This window comes from Macrobrachium rosenbergii, chromosome 48 (assembly GCF_040412425.1).
Source record: "Macrobrachium rosenbergii isolate ZJJX-2024 chromosome 48, ASM4041242v1, whole genome shotgun sequence".
NCBI lineage: Eukaryota > Metazoa > Arthropoda > Malacostraca > Decapoda > Palaemonidae > Macrobrachium > Macrobrachium rosenbergii.
Window position 1 is genome coordinate 54605118 of NC_089788.1, and position 24854 is coordinate 54629971.

The following is a 24854-nucleotide window of genomic DNA, read 5'->3' on the forward strand; positions in this document are numbered from 1 at the left end:
ATGTTGAGGACTGAGAGTATTCCCAAGTTGAAACTATGAGAGCTGTAGGTATCCTCTTCAAAAAAAAAAAAAAGAGGTTTCCTTTTACATATGAGTCATCAAACTTGTCCCTCAGGGGCTGTACAGCTACCAAAATTCTACTGCTGTAATGACACGCACCTTCCTTCAGAGGATCATAAGCCAAGATCAAATCCAGCTCTTGAACTTTGGATTAGGTTGGATTAAGCTGTAGGGAAATTTTCCAAAGTCCAAACTAGCCACTCCTCGTAACTCCCACCATCTGCTGTTGGTTCATTTGTTGATGATTTTACCAGTTCTTTAAGAGTCTTTCTATGGCCCTAATTAGGTTACTTAGTGTCCTCCATCTCATAAATAACCCTTTATTATTGGGTTCCCTTGCATTATCAATATTATACCTTGCTTCTCTGTTAACTGTTCAGAGGCCACTTAAGTCACTGACCACTTTTTTCTGCAGTTGATTTCTGGTAGAATTCACCACCTCATGTCTCCACTGAATACACAGCACCACTAATCATTGCTGTGGCATCACCTATGCTGTGGGTTATTGACAAGCTCAGAATGCAATTAGGTTCAGTGCTTAAGCCAGCTTATTTCTTTGAAAATGTCACGTTCACAAACGCAGCCTTATTGCACATTATTATTATTTAGCTGAGAGGCTATAGCACCACTTAGGGGGAAAACATAATCCCGACTTACCTTGAAAGGCAAACTTTTTCTTTTCAGTATTTTTTTTTTAACTACAAGGATGAAATACCTTTCAAAACCCTAAACAAAAGGCTTGCTAGCACCCAAGCTTCCCTCTTATGTTAACGCTAGTAGGCAGTAACTTGGTAACTTTCTTCGATTCTTCAATGCACTTGGATTCTTGGCCCAGTATAAAAGATACCACAGATTCAGAAACACCCAACACATACCTGGAGCTAGTAGTCAGCCCAATGAATATGACTGACAGATACAATGACAGAATATTCTGGACCTGTAACTACTTATTTGTCCAAACCTATGGAAACAGCAGCCCAGACCGCAGTCAAGTCCTTGGTTGCAAGTTACTGCTCATTTGTCTGGAATGACACCACCAGGTGTTTCAGTGCCTGGCCCGACAGCTTAACCATAAGAATATGGCTGACTGCAGAGGTGACCAGAATAACAATAGCAATGGCAGTTCCAAGACCAGCTCATCATCTGAGGGAATGATAGTACAGAAGGATTTGTTCTCAAGTGACTTGGAAATTGGAGGATGGTTCAATTAAAGAAGAGGTTAACTGACAGAGAAAGCAGGTGGACTTCATGACACGAGTAAAGGCAGTCGACGGTTATCAGTGATCTGGGTTTACAGCGTTTGTCTGGCGACAAAAACAGGCAATTGTCAGAGCCGAAAATCACTGATTTCCTATCAGTGCCGATAATTGGGTATTGGCGCCGATACATACTTAACAGAGGTGCCAATAAGCTCCAAAAATTGTCGAAAAAGCCCCAAAAATTGCCGACTTTCGGTTATCATCACACTGTTAGAACGGAACCCCCCCTGATAACTGGGGACTGCCGTACTGTACTGGCAAAAACCTGTTCTTAGCCAATATGAGAGACATCCTGTCGAGACAAAAACGATCTTCTACTTTGCTTGCGTGTAACATTTCACTGTTCTATACAATGAATGAACCAGACAGGCAAGGGATCATCCAGGATATTTTTCTTCAATGGCAATCCCAAGATATACTTCCAGGGTATATACCTTCATGTGGGCTGAGATTGTCACTTAGGACACATGCGGTATACGTTACGATAATGAAATGTAACAATACAGTTTAATTTTTGGTCCACCTAATTAGGGTACTAGCCTTCTAGAAAAAAAATTCTGATAACATTTTCTTTCAATTGTACTTAACAAAGAGAAGATGGAGCCTGGTACATCAGTACCAGTTGTAGATTCCGATACCAGATTTAGTTGAAAGTGGACAAATTCAACACTTCACCTTCTCAGTCCTCCTCTCTGTTTCATGACAAATCCTCAACGGCAAAGTCAGTCAGATGTTATACAATTTACAAACAGTTGAGTGTGGTCTTAAACCAGGTTTACTTCTAACATTGTTGCATGAGCTCTAATTCTTAGACTACTTATCTGAATGTCTTCGCAGGATTTCAACCTGAAGTTACAACTCTTTGTTCACTGTAAAGCCCTGGGTTAACACTAATCTCCCAAACTCATAAAAGTAAGTAGGATCTTGGATTCAAATCAGTTAATTTAGAGGTTTTCTTTTGAAGCTCCTCCTTCCCACCTTAACTGCCACTGGGGATAATGTATATTACTGTTGTTGTGCAACATTTGTGTGAATTTCAGCAGCTAAACCTTGGAATGCAGAAGAGGTAAGGTTCTAATCTAGCTGGAATTCATATCCACAGGGAGCAAGCCTAGTGCACCTGTCTAAACAGCATTCTACATCTCTTCTGTTTATTGGGGACTGGAGTGTCTAGGATTAATGAAGACCGAAAACGTGGGCTAGTGTGTATGGTTTATAGTTTTGTTGTTTTAAAACACCGAAAACGTGGGCTAGTGTGTATGGTTTGTAGTTTTATTGTTTTAAAACAACTTTTTAACTAGTGTCAAATATTAATCCCAAGCTTGGGTCTCCACATTTTGTGGCCATATACAAAAATGACAAATTTTTAATTAACTTGTGATTTTCATAGCTAACAAACCTGAGGTCTGAACACTACGATAAATCTTCGGGCGCCAGCTGGAAACCGGTTAAAATCAATAAAATACTGTATATTCAAGGAATCTGTGGCATCTGGCATCCAAATATGTAGATGAGGTGGAAGCAGGTCAGAGACCTTGCTAGAACCTCGTGGCGTACACAGTCTTCCTTCAACCGCCTTGGAGAGCGGACATTCACTTTTGCTCTCTTACCTCAAGCTGGGTTTTGTCCTAAGCCTGTGGATTACCTTCCTACTGGTTGTGTTGCATTTTTGGGTGTGTGTGTGTGTGTGTTTATCATGGTTTCCTCTAATCAACCTATGAAGTCTAGTGAGTGCCAATGCATGTGTCCAAGGGTTCCCATGTTTGCCATTCTTGGCTTCCTCTGAGATAGACCCCATTTTTTTTGCAGTGGGTGTCGTTCTAATTTTTGTAATATCACCAATCCGTGCCTGGAATATCGTTCCTGTCCTGTTGAACAGTGGAAGAAGTTCTGCATGAAGAAAGAACACAAAAGGAAGTCAGAGCTTCCATCTTGGGAAGGATTTCCTCCTCAAATGGATGCTTCTGCTTCGCCTTCATCCAAACCTATTCCATCTGTTTTCTCATCCACTGATGCCTTTTCTCCTCCCTTTTCTTCCATTGATTTGTCTTTGGAAGCATCAGGAGTGGGTCAAGGTGACTTTATGTATAATGCTGCCCCGTCTTTCTCATGGGGGAATATTGCCCCTTCAGGGAGAGAGGAGGCAGTGCCATCTTGCTCCTTGCTTCAGGCTCCAATGTGCAAATGATGTTGTCTACATGGGCCTCTTTAGGCCTATCCAGGGTACCCTCCCTGGAAGGCCTGTTGTCACATTTCATCTCTTCAATCTTACCAGTGTCAGCTTGCATGATCAAACACAAAACAAATCACATGCAAAAAAAGTACTAATGCACAAACACACAGAATAGCACTAATTCACGACACAAAGGGCAAACCAAAGAAAGTTAATGGTCAGGAAAACACTGGCTTCTGGAAGGAAAGGCAACAGCAAGTCCTTCTAGCAAGGCGGTAAGGGAGAAAGTACTCTCTAGTGAAGCGAGGTTGACTGATGCCTTCTCTCTCATTTGATTGGCCGAACCCCATTGCCACCAATACTTCTTTCTACAATTTTATGTTTTCTACCAGTTTCCAGCTGGTGCTAGAAGATTTTATCCTCAAGTTATGTTTCTCACCCATGGGGAATATACATTTATACAAATTTTTTTCATAACCTTGCCAGGTTGGTATCTCCAACTCTGGGTCCAAGATGCAACCTGCCTCCTGGAGTTCTAACCTCCACCACTCAGTTTTGCTCGGATTCCAACATTTCTAATTACCCACGCTGTGGCCAGTAATACACTTTTCTGGAGCAAGCCCGGTACAAAGTTTGAGCAACCCATCATCTACGGGTTCCTCTGGGATTTGTCCTAGTGCTCACAGTATGATAGGGGCTACTTCCAATTCAGCTTGCCAGTCTCATTCCCATCTTTGGATCTTGGTACTTTTCTACCTTTTCTCTTCCTATGTCCTTGACATCTAGCATCTATCATACAGCTATATCTATCAAAGATACTTTCTGGGTTTCTTTACTTGCCAGGATTATGTCTGGTCTTCAAGCTTATACCAAAAGGTCAGTCCTTGTTCCATACCCCCATAGTACCTGTATTTTTTCATTTTCCCTTTTCCTGTGCCTGTTTTTGGGTACATGGTTATAACACTTGTTAATACATAACAGGTAATTTTCTTTGCAAAATTTTTAGTAAAAGGACTTGGCAACTGTGCCATGCCTTCTCTTGTTTTTACTTTGAATTAATGCTGGGCATTCACTTATGATTTGGTTAATGGTTTCCATATTCTGTTTGCATTTGCAGCACACAAATACTGTTATTTGGCCATCCACTTTGTTTTGTACATGTTGTGCATGTAGTGAATGTTCTTAAATCAACATTACTTCAGTCTCCTTCAGCTCCCATCTAGTCAGCCATTGCCAACTGCCAACTCAAGCCACATCCCAAGTCTACTTGAGGTAGTGGCCATGAACAACAGTTTGTTTTCCCATTTGTCTTTCCTTCAGCTGGTAGTCCTTTTCTTTAACTATTCAGGCCCTTTGTTAACAAAGATGAGTTTTTCATTCCATGAGTTATCAAGCACTCATCTTCACTGTGCTTAAGGTACCGCCAAAGTGATCTCCTCTTGATGATAAAGTCCTCCATACTTAACACTCCTCTTCCTCCTTTTTTCTGGGTAAGATTAGCCTTGCCTTACAGCTCTACGATATAGTGCCTTACTCAAGGTCATCAGCTTCATTGTTTTTCTCTCCATGGTATCCAGGTCGTCCACTGTCCAGCCTACTATTCCCACACCGTATCTTACTACTGGCAGCATCCATGTACTGACTGCTTTCACAATATTTTCACCATTTAGCTTGGACTTTAGTATCGCCCTAGTCCTCAGGTAGTATTCTCTTCCGATATCAAAATTCAATCCCTGGTGTTTGATACTGTCAGCCTCTGGGATTTCTGGGTATTTGCAGCCAGTCTCTCCTTTATCCTTGATTATTCTCCCATCTGAAAATTGAGTTCCTTCACTATGAATAGTTTCCTTACTATGTGCCCTGTCTTCCAAATTCATTGCCAGTTTTAGTTTTCCTGAGGGCTACTGCCCACTGGTATAATGAAGACTATGAACAGCAATGATCAGTGAATCACCTTGAAAGATTCACCTTCTGATATTTACCTCTACCAGTGTGGATGGTAATACTGTTGGGTTGTATTCTAGTGCAGCATTACTTGGGTAAGTAAGGTTACTAAGCTGTTTGCATCTCCATACAACTTCAAGCATTCGGTCAGCCAGGACGGAGGAGCCGTATCATGTATTCCTCTTCTTACAATTCCTCAACACCATCCTACCCACAAGGAGGTAGTCTTTTGTCCATCTGCATTTCCAGCAGCATCCTTTCTGTTCTTCATGTATAGTATCTGTTTCCTCCAAGGTGGTAGCATAGCTCCTCGCCAATAAATCCTGTTAGTAATTTCCACATGACTGGCAGGAATCCAAGACCCTACATACTTTTATGAGACTGGGAGATTAGTGTTAACCCAGGGCTTTACAGTGAACAAAGAGTTGTAACTTCAGGTTGAAATCCTGCGAAGACATTCAGATAAGTAGTCTAAGAATTAGAGCTCATGCAACAATGTTAGAAGTAAACCTGGTTTAAGACCACACTCAACTGTTTGTAAATTGTATAACATCTGACTGACTTTGCCGTTGAGGATTTGTCATGAAACAGAGAGGAGGACTGAGAAGGTGAAGTGTTGAATTTGTCCACTTTCAACTAAATCTGGTATCGGAATCTACAACTGGTACTGATGTACCAGGCTCCATCTTCTCTTTGTTAAGTACAATTGAAAGAAAATGTTATCAGAATTTTTTTTCTAGAAGGCTAGTACCCTAAATAGGTCGACCAAAAATTAAACTATTGTTACATTTCATTATCGTAACGTATACCACATATATCCTAAGTGACCATCTCAGCCCACATGAAGGTATATACCCTGGAAGTATATCTTGGGATTGCCATTGAAGAAAAATATCCTGGATGATCCCTTGCCTGTCTGGTTCATTCATTGTATAGAACAGTGAAATGTTACACGCAAGCAAAGTAGAAGATCGTTTTTGTCTCGACAGGATGTCTCTCATATTGGCTAAGAACAGGTTTTTGCCAGTATAGTACAGCAGTCCCCAGTTACCAGGGGGGGGTTCCGTTCTAACAGTGTGATGATAACCGAAAGTCGGCAATTTTTGGGGCTTTTTCGACAATTTTTGGGGCTTATTGGCACCTCTGTTAAGTATGTATCGGCGCCAATACCCAATTATCGGTGCTGATAAGAAATCAGTGATTTTCGGCGCTGAAAATTGCCAATTTTCATCGCCAGACAAACGCTGTAAAACCAGATCACTGATAACCGTCGACTGCCTTTACTCTTGTGTCATGAAGTCCACCTGCTTTCTCTGTCAGTTAACCTCTTCTTTAATTGAACCATCCTCCAATTTCCAAGTCACTTGAGAACAAATCCTTCTGTACTATCATTCCCTCAGATGATGAGCTGGTCTTGGAACTGCCATTGCTATTGTTATTCTGGTCACCTCTGCAGTCAGCCATATTCTTATGGTTAAGCTGTCGGGCCAGGCACTGAAACACCTGGTGGTGTCATTCCAGACAAATGAGCAGTAACTTGCAACCAAGGACTTGACTGCGGTCTGGGCTGCTGTTTCCATAGGTTTGGACAAATAAGTAGTTACAGGTCCAGAATATTCTGTCATTGTATCTGTCAGCCATATTTGTTGGGCTGACTACTAGCTCCAGGTATGTGTTGGGTGTTTCTGAATCTGTGGTATCTTTTATACTGGGCCAAGAATCCAAGAGCATTGAAGAATCGAAGAAAGTTACTGCCTACTAGCGTTAACATAAAAGGGAAGCTTGGGTGTTAAGGGTTAATGGAAAATTACAGTAAAATGAAAAACTATTTTAAAATAGAAAGAGAATCTAGTGAAAAGATGAGAGATTTTATAATTAGATATGAAAAGGCAGAGTCAGAGTGTAGCAGAGCGCCAGGGAAAAGCATGCTTGAAGGGGAAGCAAAAGGTTTTCATGTACTAGAACAATCGAATCTCATAGATAATAAAAAAACAAATGATATTAGCAGCTTGTGGTCAAGAAAAATTTGGATATAAAACAGTGTCACAGATAATGAAAAGAATATTTGAGGGATTTGGGAGTAAAAAGGAGGGGGAATGGTTGGGATCAGAAGGTTACGTGAATTTTGGGAAAGGGAGGGAAAACCAAAGATATCGGGGAAAGGTGAATCGCGGCAGAGGTTGAAGAAATCCTTTAAAGAGAGAAGGGAAAGTAACGCTGTGTGCAATATGCAAATTGGAATGGCATTGTACTAGAGACTGCCCTCAGAATTTTCAAAATAAGAAGAAATCAGAAACTGGACAAGAAGAAAAATTTTATATAGGAGAAGTTAGTAAAATAGAGGAAGAATCTTGGGAAGAGGTTGATGCAATTTTAGACACAGGATATAAGTCAACAGTTTATGGGGAATTGTGACTACCACACACTGTCATGGGTTTGAATCAGGAAGAGCAGACGAGAATGAATGATACTATAATAAAGTATTTAATTTTGGTGAATTATCATACAAGTGGAAGGGAGTAATGGAAATACCAGTGATATTGAAAAACAAAAGTTTTATTTGAAGACAGAAATTTTGCAGGGTGATGTACCGTGGTTAATAGGTAAGAAAACCATGAGTAAAATGGGTATGACTATAATTCTAAAAGAGAATTGTGTTAAAATAGAAGTATTATGGGAAATGAAGGTAAAGTTAAGAGAAGACAAACAGGGCCACTTAAGAATACCAATTTTGAGGAGGAAGGTAAAAGAAGAATTGTTACTGGCGGGATGGAAGGGAAAGAGTTTAAGGGAAATTAAAGGTGCAATGATGAAGTTTCATCTACAATTTGGTCATGGAAGTGGAGATACAATTTGGAAGCTAACAGGAGAAGCACAGTGGAGTTGATGGTTTGAGAGGGAAAGAAAAATAGAAAATAAAAAAAGTTACTAACAGACTTTATCGCAAGTTGTGAGGTATGTAAAAGATATAAAAGAAACCAAGCTAAACCAGTAGTGGGATTTTCTTGGAGTAAGACATCTAATGAAGTTGCAGCAATAGATGTGGGAGAGATAGAAGGGAGAAAATTCTTGGTAATGGTAGATATGGCAACAAGGTACAGTATTGTCAGGCTTTTTGGATAAAATACAAGAAACCAGAAACTATTATAAAGACACTTTTTGAAGGGTGGTTTGCTATATTTGGAGCACCTTCTAAAACATTATCAGATAACGGGGGAGATTTTCAAAATGAAAAAGTAAGGAGGATGGCAGAAAGATGGAATAAAAAAGTATTGGCCACAGCATCTGAATCTCCAAGCAATGGATTGTGTGAAAAGACGGTAGGCATAATCAAAGAAAGCTTAAGAAAGATGAAGGATGATGAGGAAGTGGATTGGTCCATAAATTAAGATGGGTAGTGAGTGCTAGGAACTGCTTAATAAATAATGGTGGTTTTTCCCCTAACCAATTAGTATTTGGGAAAAACCCTTCTTTGCCAAATTTAATGGGAGAAGAAAGTTCAAGTCTGGCAAGCAGAGAGAAAGGTATGGAAGAAAGCATAGTAAGGGATATACTGAATGTAATGCATAAGGCCAGAGAAGTGTTTATCAAAAATGAGTCTTGTAACAAAATAAGAATTGCTTTAAACAAAACTTCCAAAAAACATAAATTGGAAGAAGCAAGAAGCAGTAGTGGGAGATGAGGTACTCTATAAGGGAGAAAATGAAAATGAATGGAATGAAGAGGACCTGCTTAGGTAGTGGGAGTATCAGGCAAAACAGGAGTGGTTATACATGGGGATTCTCTAAGAGAAGTAGCTAGAATGCATGTTACCAGGATTCAAAGACTATCGCCACAAAAAGAAAAGATACCTAAAAGAGTCCTTAGAAGACTTAGAAGTCTCTGGAGCTGAGGAGCCTGTCGACCATTTCCATGCAGTTAGATGAAGCACTTCAATATTTCCATGAAGCTTCTCTGTCCCTGCCTGAAGAAGCAGGAAGTCATTGACCAGGAACTTCTACTGACACTTCCAGAAGGACTGGGACCCAATGCCTCCTCGGCCACCAAGGCATGATTAGAAACATGGCGGTGTTCCCAGTAGCCCTCAACTTTTGAGTACTCCCTTCAACAGCAGAAACATGGGGAAGGCATACACTAATAGGTTTGTCCAATCTTGAACCATAACGTCTACTGGCCAGGCTTGTGGTCCTGAACTTGGGAGATATGCAGGTGGAGACGATGATTCAGCTTCGTTGCAAAGAGATCAATGAGGGATTGGCCGACACTCCAAATCACCTTCCAAACTATAGGGTTAAAGATCAACAGTGGAAGAGTACCTGTCCTGGACAACTTAAAATGCCCGGCAAAACATTCAGTCATCCAGGCACAAATTGGGGCATATGGACAATATTCCTCTCCAATATACAGAGGCTAAATCCCTGGTGATGGGAACCCTTGGTAGCTATCACCAGGGATATGGCTACCAAAGGTTTCCAACTTCATGCCCCCTGCCTTCTTAGATAAGCAAGAGAAGTCATGTCTGAGAAGACAGAAATTACTTTGTTGGACACCTCTCATCCATGTCCTTAAGTCTCTTCTGAATAGTCAACAGCTCCTTGTAGTTAATGTGAAGATTCGCTTCTACTGGCGACCACACCCCTAAGGTGACTTGGTTCCTAATAACCACACCCCCATCCTCATCCAAGGCAACTGGATACAGTGTGAGGTCTGGGCTCAGGGACTCCAGGGACTTCCCTGCAAGAAGCACTACTACGGACATCCGCCAAAGAAGGTAAGAGATCAGTTCTTGGCTCCACACCTCCAACTCATGGCCTGGCTGACTCTCTCTGTGCCCCTGCCTCTCAAGAGCAACTGAAGAGGTATCATCCAAAGTCAAGCACCCAGAAACTAGCTTCTCCAGAGAAGACATGTGGCCTAAGAGATACAACCAGCATTAGCTGGCATGCTCCCTGAGGAGGAGGATTCTCTTGTGATTAACATATTGTCTACTCGATCTTGTGTTGGAAAAACCTTCAAAAGAACTGAATCAATCACCATGCCCAGGTTGATCACTCTTTGTGTAGGTTCCACAGATGACTTTGTGACATTTATTAGTAAGTCTAGGACTTTCGCCAAGCCCAGTACAAGCTCTCTTGCCCTCAGGCAATCCTCTCTGGACTTTGCAAAGATAATCAAGTCACCCAGGTACATAAGTATCTTTATTCCTAATAAGTGAAGCCACTCGCAAGTGAAAACTTGGGGTGTGGAACTCAGTCCAAAACAAAAAGTTCAACACTGATATGTCTTTCCCCCAAAGACAAAGCGTAGGAACTTCCTTGAAAGTTGGTGAATGTGGACACAAAAGTAAGCATCTTTCATGCCCACTGGCAAAGTAGCTGATACTTCCTCTAATGCTGCCTTCTCTAATAGAGAAAAGGCTTCCTGACTCAACACCTGTCCCATCTCTAAGCTTCTCTGTATGACTGAAAAGTTATGAGATGGTTGAGGAGGTGAATTTCTGAAAGGAACATTCTTTACCCAGGCATCTACATCTAAGTGTTCCCACACTAAACTGAAATGGCCCAACCTGCCACCCACAGGTATCAAAGGACTCGAAAAGCTGTTCTTTATCAGATTTAGGATTCTTGATATTTGTGGAGGAATTGCACATCCCTCCTTTGGCAGAACAAGATCTGGATCCTTCCTGACAGGAGGACACTTCTTCCTTCCGGAGTCCTGAAAGGAAGACTGAGGGAAAGAGGATGAATTGCCCAAAGTGCATTTATAGTAAGAGGAAGAGAAGAAGACTTCCCTTTAGTGGCCTGGGACTGGTAGAGTAAAGTACTATTTTGGTTTTCACCAACTCTGCAGCTATACACAGGGATAGCTTGTCGTCTATCATCTTCCTAAAGGGATGAGCTGAAGCCAATGACTGTCTGCTAAGGGGGGTAACTGAAGGAACCAACAAAGAGCATAGCTGCTCGCTCACGTGAACTTTGAGGCTGCTAGTGACATGAGACAGTTCACCTCTCATATCAAGAAATGCCTTGTCTATGAAACTGAAAACCCTTAGGGTCTATCAAAGGATCCTTGGTCTAAGAAGGAAGAAGTCCACCAAATTCCTTCAAACACTTTTCAATAGTGTTCAGCACGATTCACTAAAGGACACAGATTCCATGGAGTTAGCCAAGCTCCATACATATTCTCGGCCTCTACAATCGAGAAATGCCACTTAGCAGATGCAACTGCCCCTCTCTTGGCCAGGATAACATAGACAAAAACAGCGGGATCTAGAGAGAAGGGGGAAAAATCCCGTGTTCAATACACCATAGTCTTCCTAGCAGGCAGTAAGGGAGACAAGAGAGAGGACTTTTAAGAAGAGATTCTCTTAAGCAATACATTTTCAACTGACTCAAATCTCCCAAGTACAAAATCTGATAGCTTAAAAGAACAGCAGATATTTGTCTAAGCACAATCGAACCAATTCCTTAAACTTGAGGGGACAGATTTAAATGCTCCTCTTCCTGTATAGAGGTGAAGGAGAACGCTGCCAGGAAGAACCAGGTCTGCAAGTCATCGTCACCAGACACAAAACTAGCCCCAGAACCAGATGGTTTCACAAGACCAGGTGGTAAAGTTCTAATAATCCATCTGGCAGAAACTCAAAGTCAAAAGCTCTCTCACTGTGCAGACTCATGGATGTCTCGTATGGACTTGCTGGCACCTCGTGCGAACTCGCTAACACCTTGCATGGACTCTGACTCACTAATGCTGGTGTGGACTTGCTGATGGCCGTGTGGACTCGCTGATGCCTGTATGGATCAAGTAATGCCTCACGTGAGCTTGAGAATGCTTTGAGCAGTCTCAACACCACCTCATGGAATTCGACGACATATGTGGAACTGAATGCAAACTCAACACTTCCTGAGCCCTGATTCCCTAGCGGAAAGCACAGGACCTACAGGTGAATGCTAATATCTGGCATGCTTAGCCTAAGCTTGACAGGCAGTCCATAAAAACCATGGACGTAACAGAGGCCTTGTCAAAAACAAAACTTGGACTATATGTGCCTTCTGTCTTTTGCCTTTGCTTCTTGGTCCTCCATGGACAGAGTTAGATCGCTGTCGTAAAAGGGCAGGTACGGTAGGTCTGTATCTTTGGTAGGTCTAGATCTTCATGCTTTATGATAGGTCTAGATCTTGTGTTTGACCCTGTTTTCCCACAGTTATTCTACTGATAACCATGGACAACGGGGTCAAATGCACGAGCTAGACCTACCATACCTGCCCTTATGGGACCGCGATCTAACTCTGTCCATGGAGGACCAAGAAGCAAAACCAGGAGACAGCAGGCATAGACCCTGAACATCCTGGGATGTTAGTCCTTGTCTGGAAACCTCAGGACTACCAGGCCTCATGGGTGGGGGTGCCAAAGTGACATTCAAGGCTGTCTATGGAGTGGCCAAAAGAATGATTGGATACTGTCCCTACCAATGCACTAGACATTCAAGGCAAAAGGATTAAAATTGTTACACAAAAATTCAATTCTAGATTTAACTGAGTCAATATCTGACTGCATTAAATCTAACTTACTACCTGAGCTGATATTTTGGGTGTATAGATTTACCTCTATCTTCTTGACCAGGTGTTAATTCTAAAGAAGACCTAGATTCAAGACAAGCTGTTCTCTTTATTCTTTTTCTGAGTCTATCCTTCTCTCTTCTAACTTGGCAATTTATCATCTTCTCTATCTCTTTCAAAGACCAATTCTTGTAATGATCACAACAGTTGTCTGGACCACAATTCACCCGTCAATGATCAATGCATATTTTGTCAGTATCGTATTTCAATTAACCCAGTTTGGTCTTACAACCAATTACCTTACAAAATCTAACAGATTTCATTGTGGAGGATTGAGAAGAATCCATATTGCCAAAAACAAAACCAAAATAAAGGCTATCCAATTCGTTAAACAAGAAAACAAACTTAAATTTCTGAGCACTTGCCTACTCAATCGGTCAGCCTCACTGACAAGAGAAGAATAATAACCAAAGCAACTGCTGTTTTACCCCCACCTTCCAAAGAGTGGGGGTAACTATCGGGAGTGTTCGTTAACGACTGTTTGAACTCTAAAACTTGTTGAACCCGTGCCAAGTAGTCACAGATAAAGTAATTCATAGAAGGTAAGTTTCACATCAAAAATATTTTTTTATACATATACAACATATATCTTTGTTTTGCATAATTTTAGATCTTGAGTGAGTGTCACTTATTTTATGGAAAATGGGACACTACTTCGTCATTTATTTTTTCATATTTTCCTTGGTATAATTACAAACTTTGCATTGCAATAAGTAGGTAATTTATCTGGATGTGCTTTGGATAACAAATGAAGACTATCACAAATATTTTTTTTCTGGAAATTTTTTTTGGGGGAAAGTGCAAGATTTTCCCATATCTCTTAAATTATACTCTTCCCTTCACCTAAATATGAAGTTTTTATGATAAAACAAAGTTTTATGAATACTTACCTGGCAGTTATATATATATAGCTTAATCCCTGTCGAACCGCAGATTTTTCAAAACTCGCGCAACCGAATGGTAGGTGTCCGATAGGTGGTTAACAACCCTTATCGGGTGGTAGCTGGAATCATTCCGTTTTCAGTTCCTCAGATCATCTCTTGCCCGACCTGTCTCCTGAGGGGAGGAGGGTGGGATTTAAAATATATATATAACTGCCAGGTAAGTATTCATAAAACTTTGTTTTATCATAAAACTTCATTTTTACTTAATAGAACTTACCTGGCAGTTATATATATATAGCTGATTCACACATTTGGAGGAGGGTGAAAGACAGCCAACATTGTTGGGAAACAACTAAAAGTTGTAGGTAAACACCTTGATTCCCTTACCTGCTAAGGTAGCTGACTTCAAAGGTTCCTGCCTCTTGAGCCGCTTTCCCTTAGGAGCGCCAGTCAGGTGAAGACCTGTTATACTGAAACAACTCAATCGAGTCTGTCAAACGGGGTGAGACCAACAACGTGACTAGACTTCTGTACTTCCTATTCCCCTTCTATTACCTGTAACCTTACTCAATCTAACCACCTAACCTTGCAGACTAGATATACACCTATCTAGTTAGACTGGGGTTGCTTTTTCCCACAAGGAAGCTTCCTCAGACAACCATAAAAACACCAACCCAATTACAGGTATCCCAAACAAAAGTTAAGGTTGAGGGGAGGCAGTCACTCCTTTACCCAATACCGAAGCTGTAGCTACATATGGGCCCAAGGCATAACATTTCTCATAATCCACTCTTACCTCTCTGAGGTAATGAGAAGCGAAAACAGAGTCACTTCTCCAAAAAGTGGCCTCCATAATTTGTTTAACTGACATATTCTTTCTATAAGCCAGAGAAGTTGCAATGGCTCTTATTTCGTGAGCCTTCACCTTCAACAAACCAAAGTTCTCCTCTTCACATAAAAGGTGAGCTTCTCTTATTGTCTCCCTCAAAAGAATGATAACGCATTCTTCGAGAGGGGCTTTTGAGATCCTTCACTGAACACCACAAGGAACTGGAAGAATCTCTTACGTCCTTTGTCCTGGAAATATAAGCCTTGAGGGCTCTAACTGGACAGAGTAGTCTCTCCTCCTCTTGGCCCACTAAATCAGTGAGGTTAGGAACCTCAAACGTTCCCGGCCAGGGTTTGGAAGGGTTCTCATTCTTAGCAAGGAAGTCAAGCCTTAATGCGCATATTGCTCCATTACGATTGAAGCCTACTTGTTTCTGAATAGCATGAATCTCGCTAACCCTTTTCGCTGTAGCAAGAGCGAGAAGGAAAAGAGTTTTCTTTGTTACGTCTCTCAGGGTTGCTTGAGAGATGGGTTCAAACTTCCTGCTGCACAAGAACTTCAAAACCACATCCAAATTCCAGGACGGGGGTCTCAAAGTCTGCTTCGTTGTTTCGAAAGACTTTAAAAGGTCTCTCAAGTCTCTATCTTGAGACAAATCAATGCCTCTGTGCCTAAAGACGGTAGACAACAAGCTTCTGTATCCTTTTATGGTGGATACGGCCAGCTTAGAATCTTGCCTGAGGGACAAGAGAAAATCAGCTATTTGGCTCACAGAGGTAGTGGTTGAGGAAACCTTATGCTGCTTACACCAAGATCTAAAGGTTTCCCACTTTGATTGGTAAACTCTCTGTGAAGAGACCCTCCTCGCTCTGGCGATAGCTCTTGCAGCTTGAGCTGAAAATCCTCGCTCTGACAAGCTTCTCGATAGTCTGAATGCAGTCAGTTGAAGAGCGAGGGGTTTTGATGATACCTCTCGAAGTGGGGCTGTCTGAGAAGCCTTGGACTTGGGGGGAAGACTTCTCGGAAAGTCCACTAACATCTCCACTACCTCTGTGAACCACTCTCTTGCTGGCCAAAAGGGGGCTACCAGGGTCATTCTTCCTGAATCTAGGAGGGCGAATTTCTTGACTACTAGATTGATTATTTTGAACGGAGGGAACGCATAAGTGTCCATCCCGTCCAGTCCATCAAGAAGGCGTCTACTGCTATTGCTTCTCTGTCCGGGACTAGAGAGCAGTAGTTCGGGATCCTCTTGTTCTGGCTGGAGGCGAAGAGGTCTATTGAAGGCCTCCCCCATAAACTCCACAGTTTCTGGCAAACTTGAAGATTGAGAGTCCATTCCGTGGGCAGAACTTGCCCTCTTCTGCTGAGCATGTCTGCTCTTACATTCTTCTGCCCCTGCACGAATCTGTCAAAAGCTCCACCCTGTGGTCTTTTGTCCACAGAAGGAGCTCTCTTGCTGTTTCAGAAAGAGGTAAAGAACGAGTCCCTCCTTGTTTGCTGATATACGCAAGAGCCGTGGTGTTGTCGGAATTCACTTCTACTACTTTCCCGCGACATATTCTTTGAAGGCTTTTAAACCTAACCAGATGGCCATCAACTCTTTCCTGTTGATGTGCCATCCGATTTGTCCCTCTTCCCAAGAGCCTGAAACTTCCTTGTTCCCCAGTGTTGCTCCCCATCCCGACTCAAGCATCTGAGAACAACACTAGGTCTGGGTTCTTTCTGCGTAGGAGATTCCTTCCCCTAAGATCGACGGGTTCAGCCACCAACTCAGATGTTTCTTGATCTCTGCTGGAATGTCGAAGGAAAATGAGTCCTCCTGATTCTTCCTGTCCCAGATTCTTGAAAGGAAGTGTTGAAGAGGCCTGAGGTGCAACCTTCCCAGAGAGACAAATTTCTCGAGGAGGAGAGGTGCCCAACAAACTCATCCACCCCTCGCCGAGCACTTCTGCCTCCCAGGAAATACTGAACCTTCTCGAGGCACTTGATTTGTCTTTCTTGTGAGGGAGAAGCCAAAACGAGCTGAGTCCAGAACTATCCCCAAATAAAGAATCGTCTGACTCGGTTCGATCTGAGACTTCTCTTTGTTGATAATGAGACCCAGATCCTGAGCAATCATAAACGTCTTGTGTAAGTCCTCCAGACACCTGTTCTTCGACTGGGACCTTATCAGCCAGTCGTCTAGGTACAGGGATACTCTTATCCCTTCTTGATGAAGCCATCCTGCCACATTTGACATTACTCTGGTGAACACTTGAGGAGCTGTGCTGAGGCCGAAACAAAGAGCTTTGAACTGGAAGCATTTGTCCTGGATCACAAACCTCAAAAACTTCCTTGAAGTCGGGTGGATGGGAATATGAAAGTAAGCGTCCTGCAGGTCCAGGGATACCATCCAGTCCCCTGGACGGACTGCTGCCAGCACAGACTGAGTCGTCTCCATGGTAAACTTGGTCTTCTCCACAAAACCGTTCAATGCGCTGACATCCAGGACCGGTCTCCATCCCCCCGAACTCTTGGGCACTAAAAACAGACGATTGTAGAACCCTGGGGATCCTAGTTCCAAAACTGGTTCTATCGCTCCTTTCTCCAACATCTGGTCTACTAGATTCAGGAGTGCCCTTATGTTTCAATGCGTTTCAGTATTGAGCCACTAGGGCTAGTGGCTTTGTTGAAAGTGGCGGTTTCCTCGAGAAGGGGATCTTGTATCCTTCCTTGATGACTGAGAGAGACCAGTTGTCCGCCCCTCTTGCTTCCCAAGCCTGCCAAAATAGAGACAGTCTTGCTCCTACTGTTGTCTGGAGGACTTGTGTTTCAATTTCTAGAGCGTGTTCTAAACGTCCTTCTGCTAGTTCTACCCCCTGTTTCTTGTCTTTTTCCTCTGAAATCAGATCTAGAAGGAACTCTGCCCCGAAAGGGCTGTTGAACTCTCTTTTCCTCCTTTTTGGCAGCTGGAGGAATTACCGAAGGAAACCTCCTAGCCGAGCGAGAAAGTAAATCTTGTGTAGCTTTATGTGCCAGAGTCAGAGAAATATCCCTGACCAAGGACTCCGGAAACAAATGCTCCGAGAGGGGGGCGTAAAGGAGCTCCGCCTTCTGTGCGACTGTAGTAGATTTTGACGTGAAGGAACATAACAAAGCCCTCTTCTTCAAAATCCCTGCAGTGAAAAGAGAAGTCATCTCATTTGCTCCATCCCTCAGAGCCTTATCCATACAGGCCATAATACTGGAAAGGTCTTCAATTCCCGTAGCCTGCATGGTTTCCATCTTCTTGGATAGGATTCCAACAGACCAGTCTAAAAAACTGAACACTTCAAAAGACCTAAAAATTCCTTTAATGAGATGGTCTAGTTCCGTCATAGACCACATCACCTTAGCTGAGTTAAGGGCATGTCTTCTGGAAGAGTCTACTAAACCAGAGAAGTCCCCTGGGAGGAGGCAGGTACTCCCAGGCCCAGAGCTTCTCCAGTGTCATACCACATGCCCGCCTTGAAGCAAGCCTAGTTGGAGGAAAAGAGAAGGAGGACTTAACTGCTTGCCTCACGCTCCTTAAGCCAGTTATCAATCCTGGTCAGAGCCTTCTTAGCAGAAACGGAAAGCTTCATTTTAATAAAGGCTGACTGCTTCCTCAATTTCTTCCTGTTAAACTGGGACTGAGGAGAACGAGGAGCAGCAGGCTTAAACTCCTCACCATACAGCTCCAAAAGAGAGCGAGAAAGAACCTTATAGTCATCAGCCGCATTAGAAGGTTTATCTTCGTCCTCTGAAACGTCTTCCAAATCATGCATTCCTTCCAACTCTGTCTCCTTCTCTTCCCGCTGTAGTGTACCGGGAGGACGAACGATCGCCAAAGCGTCCTGGCGGCGAGTTGGTTACGCCCCTGGCGGCGAGCTGGTTGCGTCCTGACAAACAGCCCTAGAAGAATCCCGATGTCGAGAGCTGGATGCGTCCTGGTATCGCGAGCTGGAAGCGTCCTGGCGTCGAGCATTGGATACGTCCTGGCGCCGAGAGTTGGATGCGTCCTGGCGTCGAGAGGCGAATGCGTCCTGGCGTCGAGGAAGTCCGCTGCGTTCTTTCCTCCCTGGAGAACCGAGGTCGTAATCTTGCTGAACAAAGGAAGTGTGTTCCCGGCGAGAGGAAGAAAATTCCTGTCGTTTAAGGCGTGGAGAGGAGAAGAGTCGAGCCTCAGGAGAAGAACCCTGAGGTTTTTGCTTGGGAGAAACGAAAAGATTCTTATGTTCCAGGCCAGAAGAGCGCCCTTGTTGACTCGAACGGGAGAGGGATCCAGTTCTCTCTTATCCCTAGGAGAAACTTCAGCAGGGGACTCCCTTCTAGATCTTTCACTGGTAACTTGGAGTCCTTACGCCTGACCGACTGCGGGGAGGACGACTAAAGGCCTGAACGAAATGAAGCCAATTGGCCTTGCATGACGGTCATAAATGATTTAGCCAGCAGCAGCTGCATCCTGAGGATCCGAGGGAGAAGGTTGTCGAGACAAGCTGGGAGCAGGAGAAGGATTCCTCGAGAATTCTCCGGAAGCAGAAAGAAGAGAACTCTCCCTCCTCCGAACAGCGAGAGGAGAGCATTCGAAAAAGGTCTTGACCTTTTTGCTGGAGAGGCGTTTGGTCGTCGTCGGAAGCAAAAGATTCAGGGGAGCTCCACGCACCCGAAAGGGGAGAGCGAGTCCGGGGTTGATCCTCTTGCTGCAACCATCTTCTTTTTGGTCGGTCTCAATCCTCAAACTGCCATCTACGTCTAGGATAGGGGCTAGGAGAAGACGCAAGCTCTTCCGACACGCCTTTCCTGTGGCGGTCATAAGCAGCCTGGGAAAAAGCAACAGGACTGCTTGAGGCGACGGCTGACCGAGAATACGTCCCTCTCACCCCCTTACGATCGCGTCGACATACCTTCTCCCTAGGTCCTGGGAGCTTGGTAGAGGTCTAGATCTAGGGGCATGACAGGGTCGATCAGTCGCCACCTCCACTGCACTAGCACAAACATTATCACAAACTTCACTTGCACTCTTACCTTTCTTCAAGGCTTCAAGTTGATCCTTTAATTCTTTCATCTCAGCCGCCATCCTGGCGAACTGAGGGTCCATAACAGCAGATACAGTTCCTGTAGAAGGAGCGGGGTTACCACCTCGGGAGAAGGATCTACTTCTAAGGGTGATTTAGGAATAGAAGGGTTAAAAGAAATGTCTAGGCTAACATCACTCACAGACCTAGATTTAGATTTAGAAGCCCTCCAGAATATCCATCTCTAATTTACGCATAGCGTTTCATTTCCATCCATTTCTTTTCATCCAAATCCTCGCATTCTTTACATCTTTTATCCAAGGCACACTCAAACCCCTGCACCCTAAACAAACAGTGTGAGGGTCCACCGGCTTTCTGGTAACCTAACCTTACATTCTTCATTCACACATACTCGAAAAAACTTAGGATCAGACATCTTATCCAAGAACAGTCAAAAGAATAAATCCAAACAAGCCACAAAAGCGATTGCCAATCCAAAGGTCAAAATACGTCACCAATAAAAGGTCCAACACAGCGACCTAGGGAAGCGAGCGAAAAACCCGACGGAGAACCAACAACAATGTTGTCGGTCCAACCGGCAGAGATGATCTGAAGAACTGAAAACGGAATGATTCCAGCTACCACCCGATAAGGGTTGTTAACCACCTATCGGACACCTACCATTCGGCGGTTGCCGCGAGTTTTGAAAAATCTGCCGGTTCGACAGGGATTAAGCTATATATATATAACTGCCAGGTAAGTTCTATTCGTAAAAAAACTTATTTTGGAGACTTTTTTATGCCATTGTATAGAGCAATCATTTAGCTGCCAAATGAAACAAAACTGAGCAGTCTACCTTGAAAACTGTTGGCAGTACATGCCTTTGAATAAAAAAAAAGGCAAAAAGGGTTTTTAACATGTGGGTGGTGATTATACTTTTCTTATGGAAAATGTGATGCTACTTTGTCATTCATTTTTTCATGTTTCCCTGCTATAATTGCAACTTTATGCCTGGCAACAACTAGGTTATTTATCTGCATGTGGTGTGGATAAAAAGTGAAGATTCTATTGGAAGTAGTTTTTTTGGCATGGGGGGGGGGAACTTTCTAGAATCTCATAATTTCTACTCATTATTCCACCAGCATGAAGTTATTTTGGGGGGATTTTTTTGTCATGGAAAGAAAAATCATTCATCTGCAAAATAAAAAAAAACTGAGCAGTCTATCTTAAAAATTGTTGGAGCTTTGTATCTCTGAACAAAAACAGATACACACATTTTTATGCCTACTGCTCAAATAACTGTCACTTCCCACTGACTAATTGTTTATAAAGGTCATAAGCGAATACGTTAAGATGAGAAAAATTCATAACTTTTACATACTGGCCTTAAAGATTTTACCTTATTGTAATCTTATCTACTAAACCTACTAAGTTAAAGCTTCACTGGATAAACAAAAAATAATGAAGATTTTCCTCAAATTTTCTGGGAAGCTATCATAATCTTCCTGGGGCTAACTCCTATAATAATAAATTATAAATACTTACCAGTGTGCAGCAAAAGGTCTGCACAAGTCTAAGTGGAAGGGTACAGTTTTTGTTTCTCTGATGTTGAGGCGAACAAGTGCCTCTATGTAGATAAAGAGTGCCCACAATATCACGGTGGGCATACATACACCCCGTTCTGTAAAACAATATAAATCACAGAATTAAACACTATGAACACCTTTAATCACATATTCATTACAGGCTGCAATACAAGATTACTGTACTCTATTTTAAAATTCGTAAACAATAAAAAAAATATATAGTGTGGGTATGAAACAAATTGCAAAAACTAAAGTAGCACAAAGTTACCTGTGTGCCATACAAATTGCACCCAGACGTAGGTGGAAGCGGCAAAGAAAAGCCAATTTACTGGGATGAAGAGGAGGCAGATCATGTCCGACGTTAGTGCCATACACACAAAAAGTACGGAAAATGCCTGTAAATATTCGTATAACAGCATAAATAAATGGTCTAACATTTTTTGACAGTTAAATAATTGCATGAAACCTCAAACTGATATATCAAACAGCCTATCATCATGCACAAATACCCAAAAGAATATAGCTTACATGTACTAAAACTAAGGATATTGTTTACTTAAGAGGGAGAACCAACTGAAGCAAATCAAATTACAAACTGACATATTTCCAACTTTGAGATTTTGCCCTACTATTTTACCTATTCAAATTTTGTCAAGTCATATGACTTTTTCAAGTTTACATGTATTAGCAAATTTAATGAAATGCTTGTAATTATGGTATATTTGGTTTCTGTTTAAGGGATACATACTTCTACCTTCTTGACTTTTGTTGATTATTTTTTTAAGCCTGGGGCTAAGCTAATTACTTCTTCATGAGAGAGAGAGAGAGAGAGAGAGAGAGAGAGAGAGAGAGAGAGAGAGAGAGAGAGAGAGAGAGAGAGAGAGAGGCTAAGCTAATAACTTCTTCATGAGAGAGAGAGAGAGAGAGAGAGAGAGAGAGAGAGAGAGAGAGAGAGAGAGAGAGAGAGAGAGAGAGAGGCTGTTAATTACTTCTTCATGATAATTACTTCTTCATGAGAGAGAGAGAGAGAGAGAGAGAGAGAGAGAGAGAGAGAGAGAGAGAGAGAGAGAGAGAGAGAGAGAGAGAGAGGGGACTGATGGCTCATAAGCTTGATCCCTGATGCGCGCACATAAACCTCCTGCATGTCAGCATAATGATATGGAAGAGGACTGGCAGACCCAAAAAGAGAAATAGTCTGCTGTCTGCTGCCAAAAGAGAGCTCTCAAGAAGCCATCTAAGCATATCGGGAAATAGCTAGCACAGACCTAATCAGTCTCTGAAAAACTGACTACACTACCTACACTTCTTCAGTATCTGAGCTCAATCGGAAACCTCAAGCTAATCAAAGGGAAATGCTGGAGAAGCAAGAGCGGTGGTAGCAGAATCTCCTGCTCCCAGATACGAAGGGAATTTCAACTCCTCTAAATAAAACTTAATTGAAAGCAAAATGACATTTTTTTATAATAAAATAAACTTTTATACAGTATATATTTGCCAAGTAATTACATACAGTAGCTATTAGTTCCACTTGCATGGCAGCTTGAATTCAAAATTCACGAGTAACACTTCAAACGTCTGAGTAGGTGACTAGTTCTGCTCATTTGTGGGAATATTAGGGACAACTTTAGCAGATATCTGTTCATATCTTATGTCCATCAGCGATTGATAGGAGGTGGGATGGGACACATGGACATATTCTACTCCAAAACATTAAGATAAGTAGTGGATTTGAAATAGGAAAACTGTTAACACTGAAAAACCATGCTTGTCGTTGCCTATCAGTTAAGAGACCTACTGCAGGTGGATACTGCTTCTGATTAGTGCTCATCTCAACTCATAGTGGCATGGCGGTATAGTCACGGGTTGCCTCCTACTTAGTGAGAACTTTGCAGCGAAGGAAGTACTCTGATGCCTAGCAAAGCATGATAAGTACCTGCCCTTGCCCTGGGTAAAGCACCACAGTAAAAACAATCAGACAACATTGTCACCTACACTGAGATAAAACCACAACCTATGCACTGAGAGTGGTGGCTGTACTGGGCATAAAATGCATGCAAGCTAAAGAGGTAGAGGCTACTCTGACATCCTTAGCTCCACTTAAAAGAGGCAAACTGCTCACCTAATTCTGAGTGCGTCTCAAGTTAAAAGTCCACGAGGGCAATACGTTCTAGTCAGTGGATGAAACGGGTCTTGCCATATCACTATACATAATAGAGGATGGTCCTCTGAAAACTCCAAATGGGCAGAGACCTCCCTATTCTCCCACTAAGCTGGAGAGCACTTTGGACACTCGGAGAACGATCTGGTGTCAGGCTGTAGCTGGCGCCAGAAGTGCTGGGCGCCAGCTGAGCTAGGAGCTTGGGGCTGGCGGCGCTGGGAGCAAGAGGTGGCACCAGGCTGTAACCAGTGCCAAAACGATCAGGATGCCAGGCGAACTGGGAGCCAGACAAGTTAAAAGCTTGTGGCTCTATAGCTGGTGCCAGTAGCTGACGCCAGACTGTAGCTGTCGCCCAACGAACTGGGTGTCAGGCGAGCTAGAAGACCGGTATCACTTGATACGAAAGAGAGATGCGGAGGATGATTATACTTCCAGTAGGACTACGTGGAATGGAAGTAAGTGACAAATGAGCCTGAAAGCTAAGGAGGAAGAGGCTGCTCTGACATCCTTGGCTTTCACTTTAAAAGAAAGCAAAATGTTCTCCTTATGCATTCGGTCAACACTGGAGGCCCAACTTAAATCTGGGGCTATGGGAAAAAGACGATGGTGTCCAACTGTGTTTCCCTGACCCAGTTGAAATCAAAATATTTCAGTCGGGACAGTCGTTCTAAGTGAAGACTGATGTCAAATCCAGAAAAAAAGGCGTCAAATGAAGAGGAGCGAGGACTCACATAAAGACCTATAGTGCCACAGAGTCAAAGCACGGGTCCCTGAACTGAGAAACCCTGTCTCAGAAAATGGGCCTTCTGGTTCATCTATCCAGCAGACAACCGAACGATCTTGTAAAACATCGTGCAGCCTCACAGACATCCGTGCGGACCAGCTGCCGGCTCTGCATGCTCTTGATAGCCATGTGGACACGTGGATATCCCATAGACTCAACAACAACTCCTACAGAACGAAGACTATGCGGACCTGTATGTAGTGGAAAATATCAGGAGAGCATATAAAAAACTTGAAAGGGTCCATAAGAGCTGTAAAAACCTGCAGCACGGCACAGTCATCCGCAGGCCAGCCACAACCCTCTAAACAGAGGAAAACAATAGCTCGTGAGTGGACACTGGGTGTTCATCGTCAGGAGCTGATTACTAGAAGGGGCTCCTCAAAACTGGATGCTAGCAGCCTGTGGGCTGCTGCAAAAAACAGTCTCCGTTTTCCTGAGTGATTTTTTTCGGACGACGAAAAGGCTTGTGTAGGATGTTTCCATACGTCGCATATAAAAGAAGCATTACTTATATTCCTGCCAAAATGTGTTTAAAGCGGG

The 24854-nt window shown here is 42.9% G+C and overlaps 1 protein-coding gene across 2 annotated transcripts in view; it reads right to left on the reverse strand.

Moving 5' to 3' along the window:
• LOC136831407 (macoilin-like) overlaps positions 1–24854 on the reverse strand; it is a 130535-nt gene that overhangs the window by 76326 nt on the left and 29355 nt on the right. For both annotated transcript variants that reach the window (XM_067091794.1, XM_067091795.1), the window contains exons 3-4: positions 21641–21767; positions 21332–21467 (exon numbers count right to left, since the gene is read on the reverse strand). In XM_067091794.1, coding sequence (XP_066947895.1) covers positions 21332–21467; positions 21641–21767 — 263 coding nt within the window. The remainder of the gene's footprint in view (positions 1–21331; positions 21468–21640; positions 21768–24854) is intronic.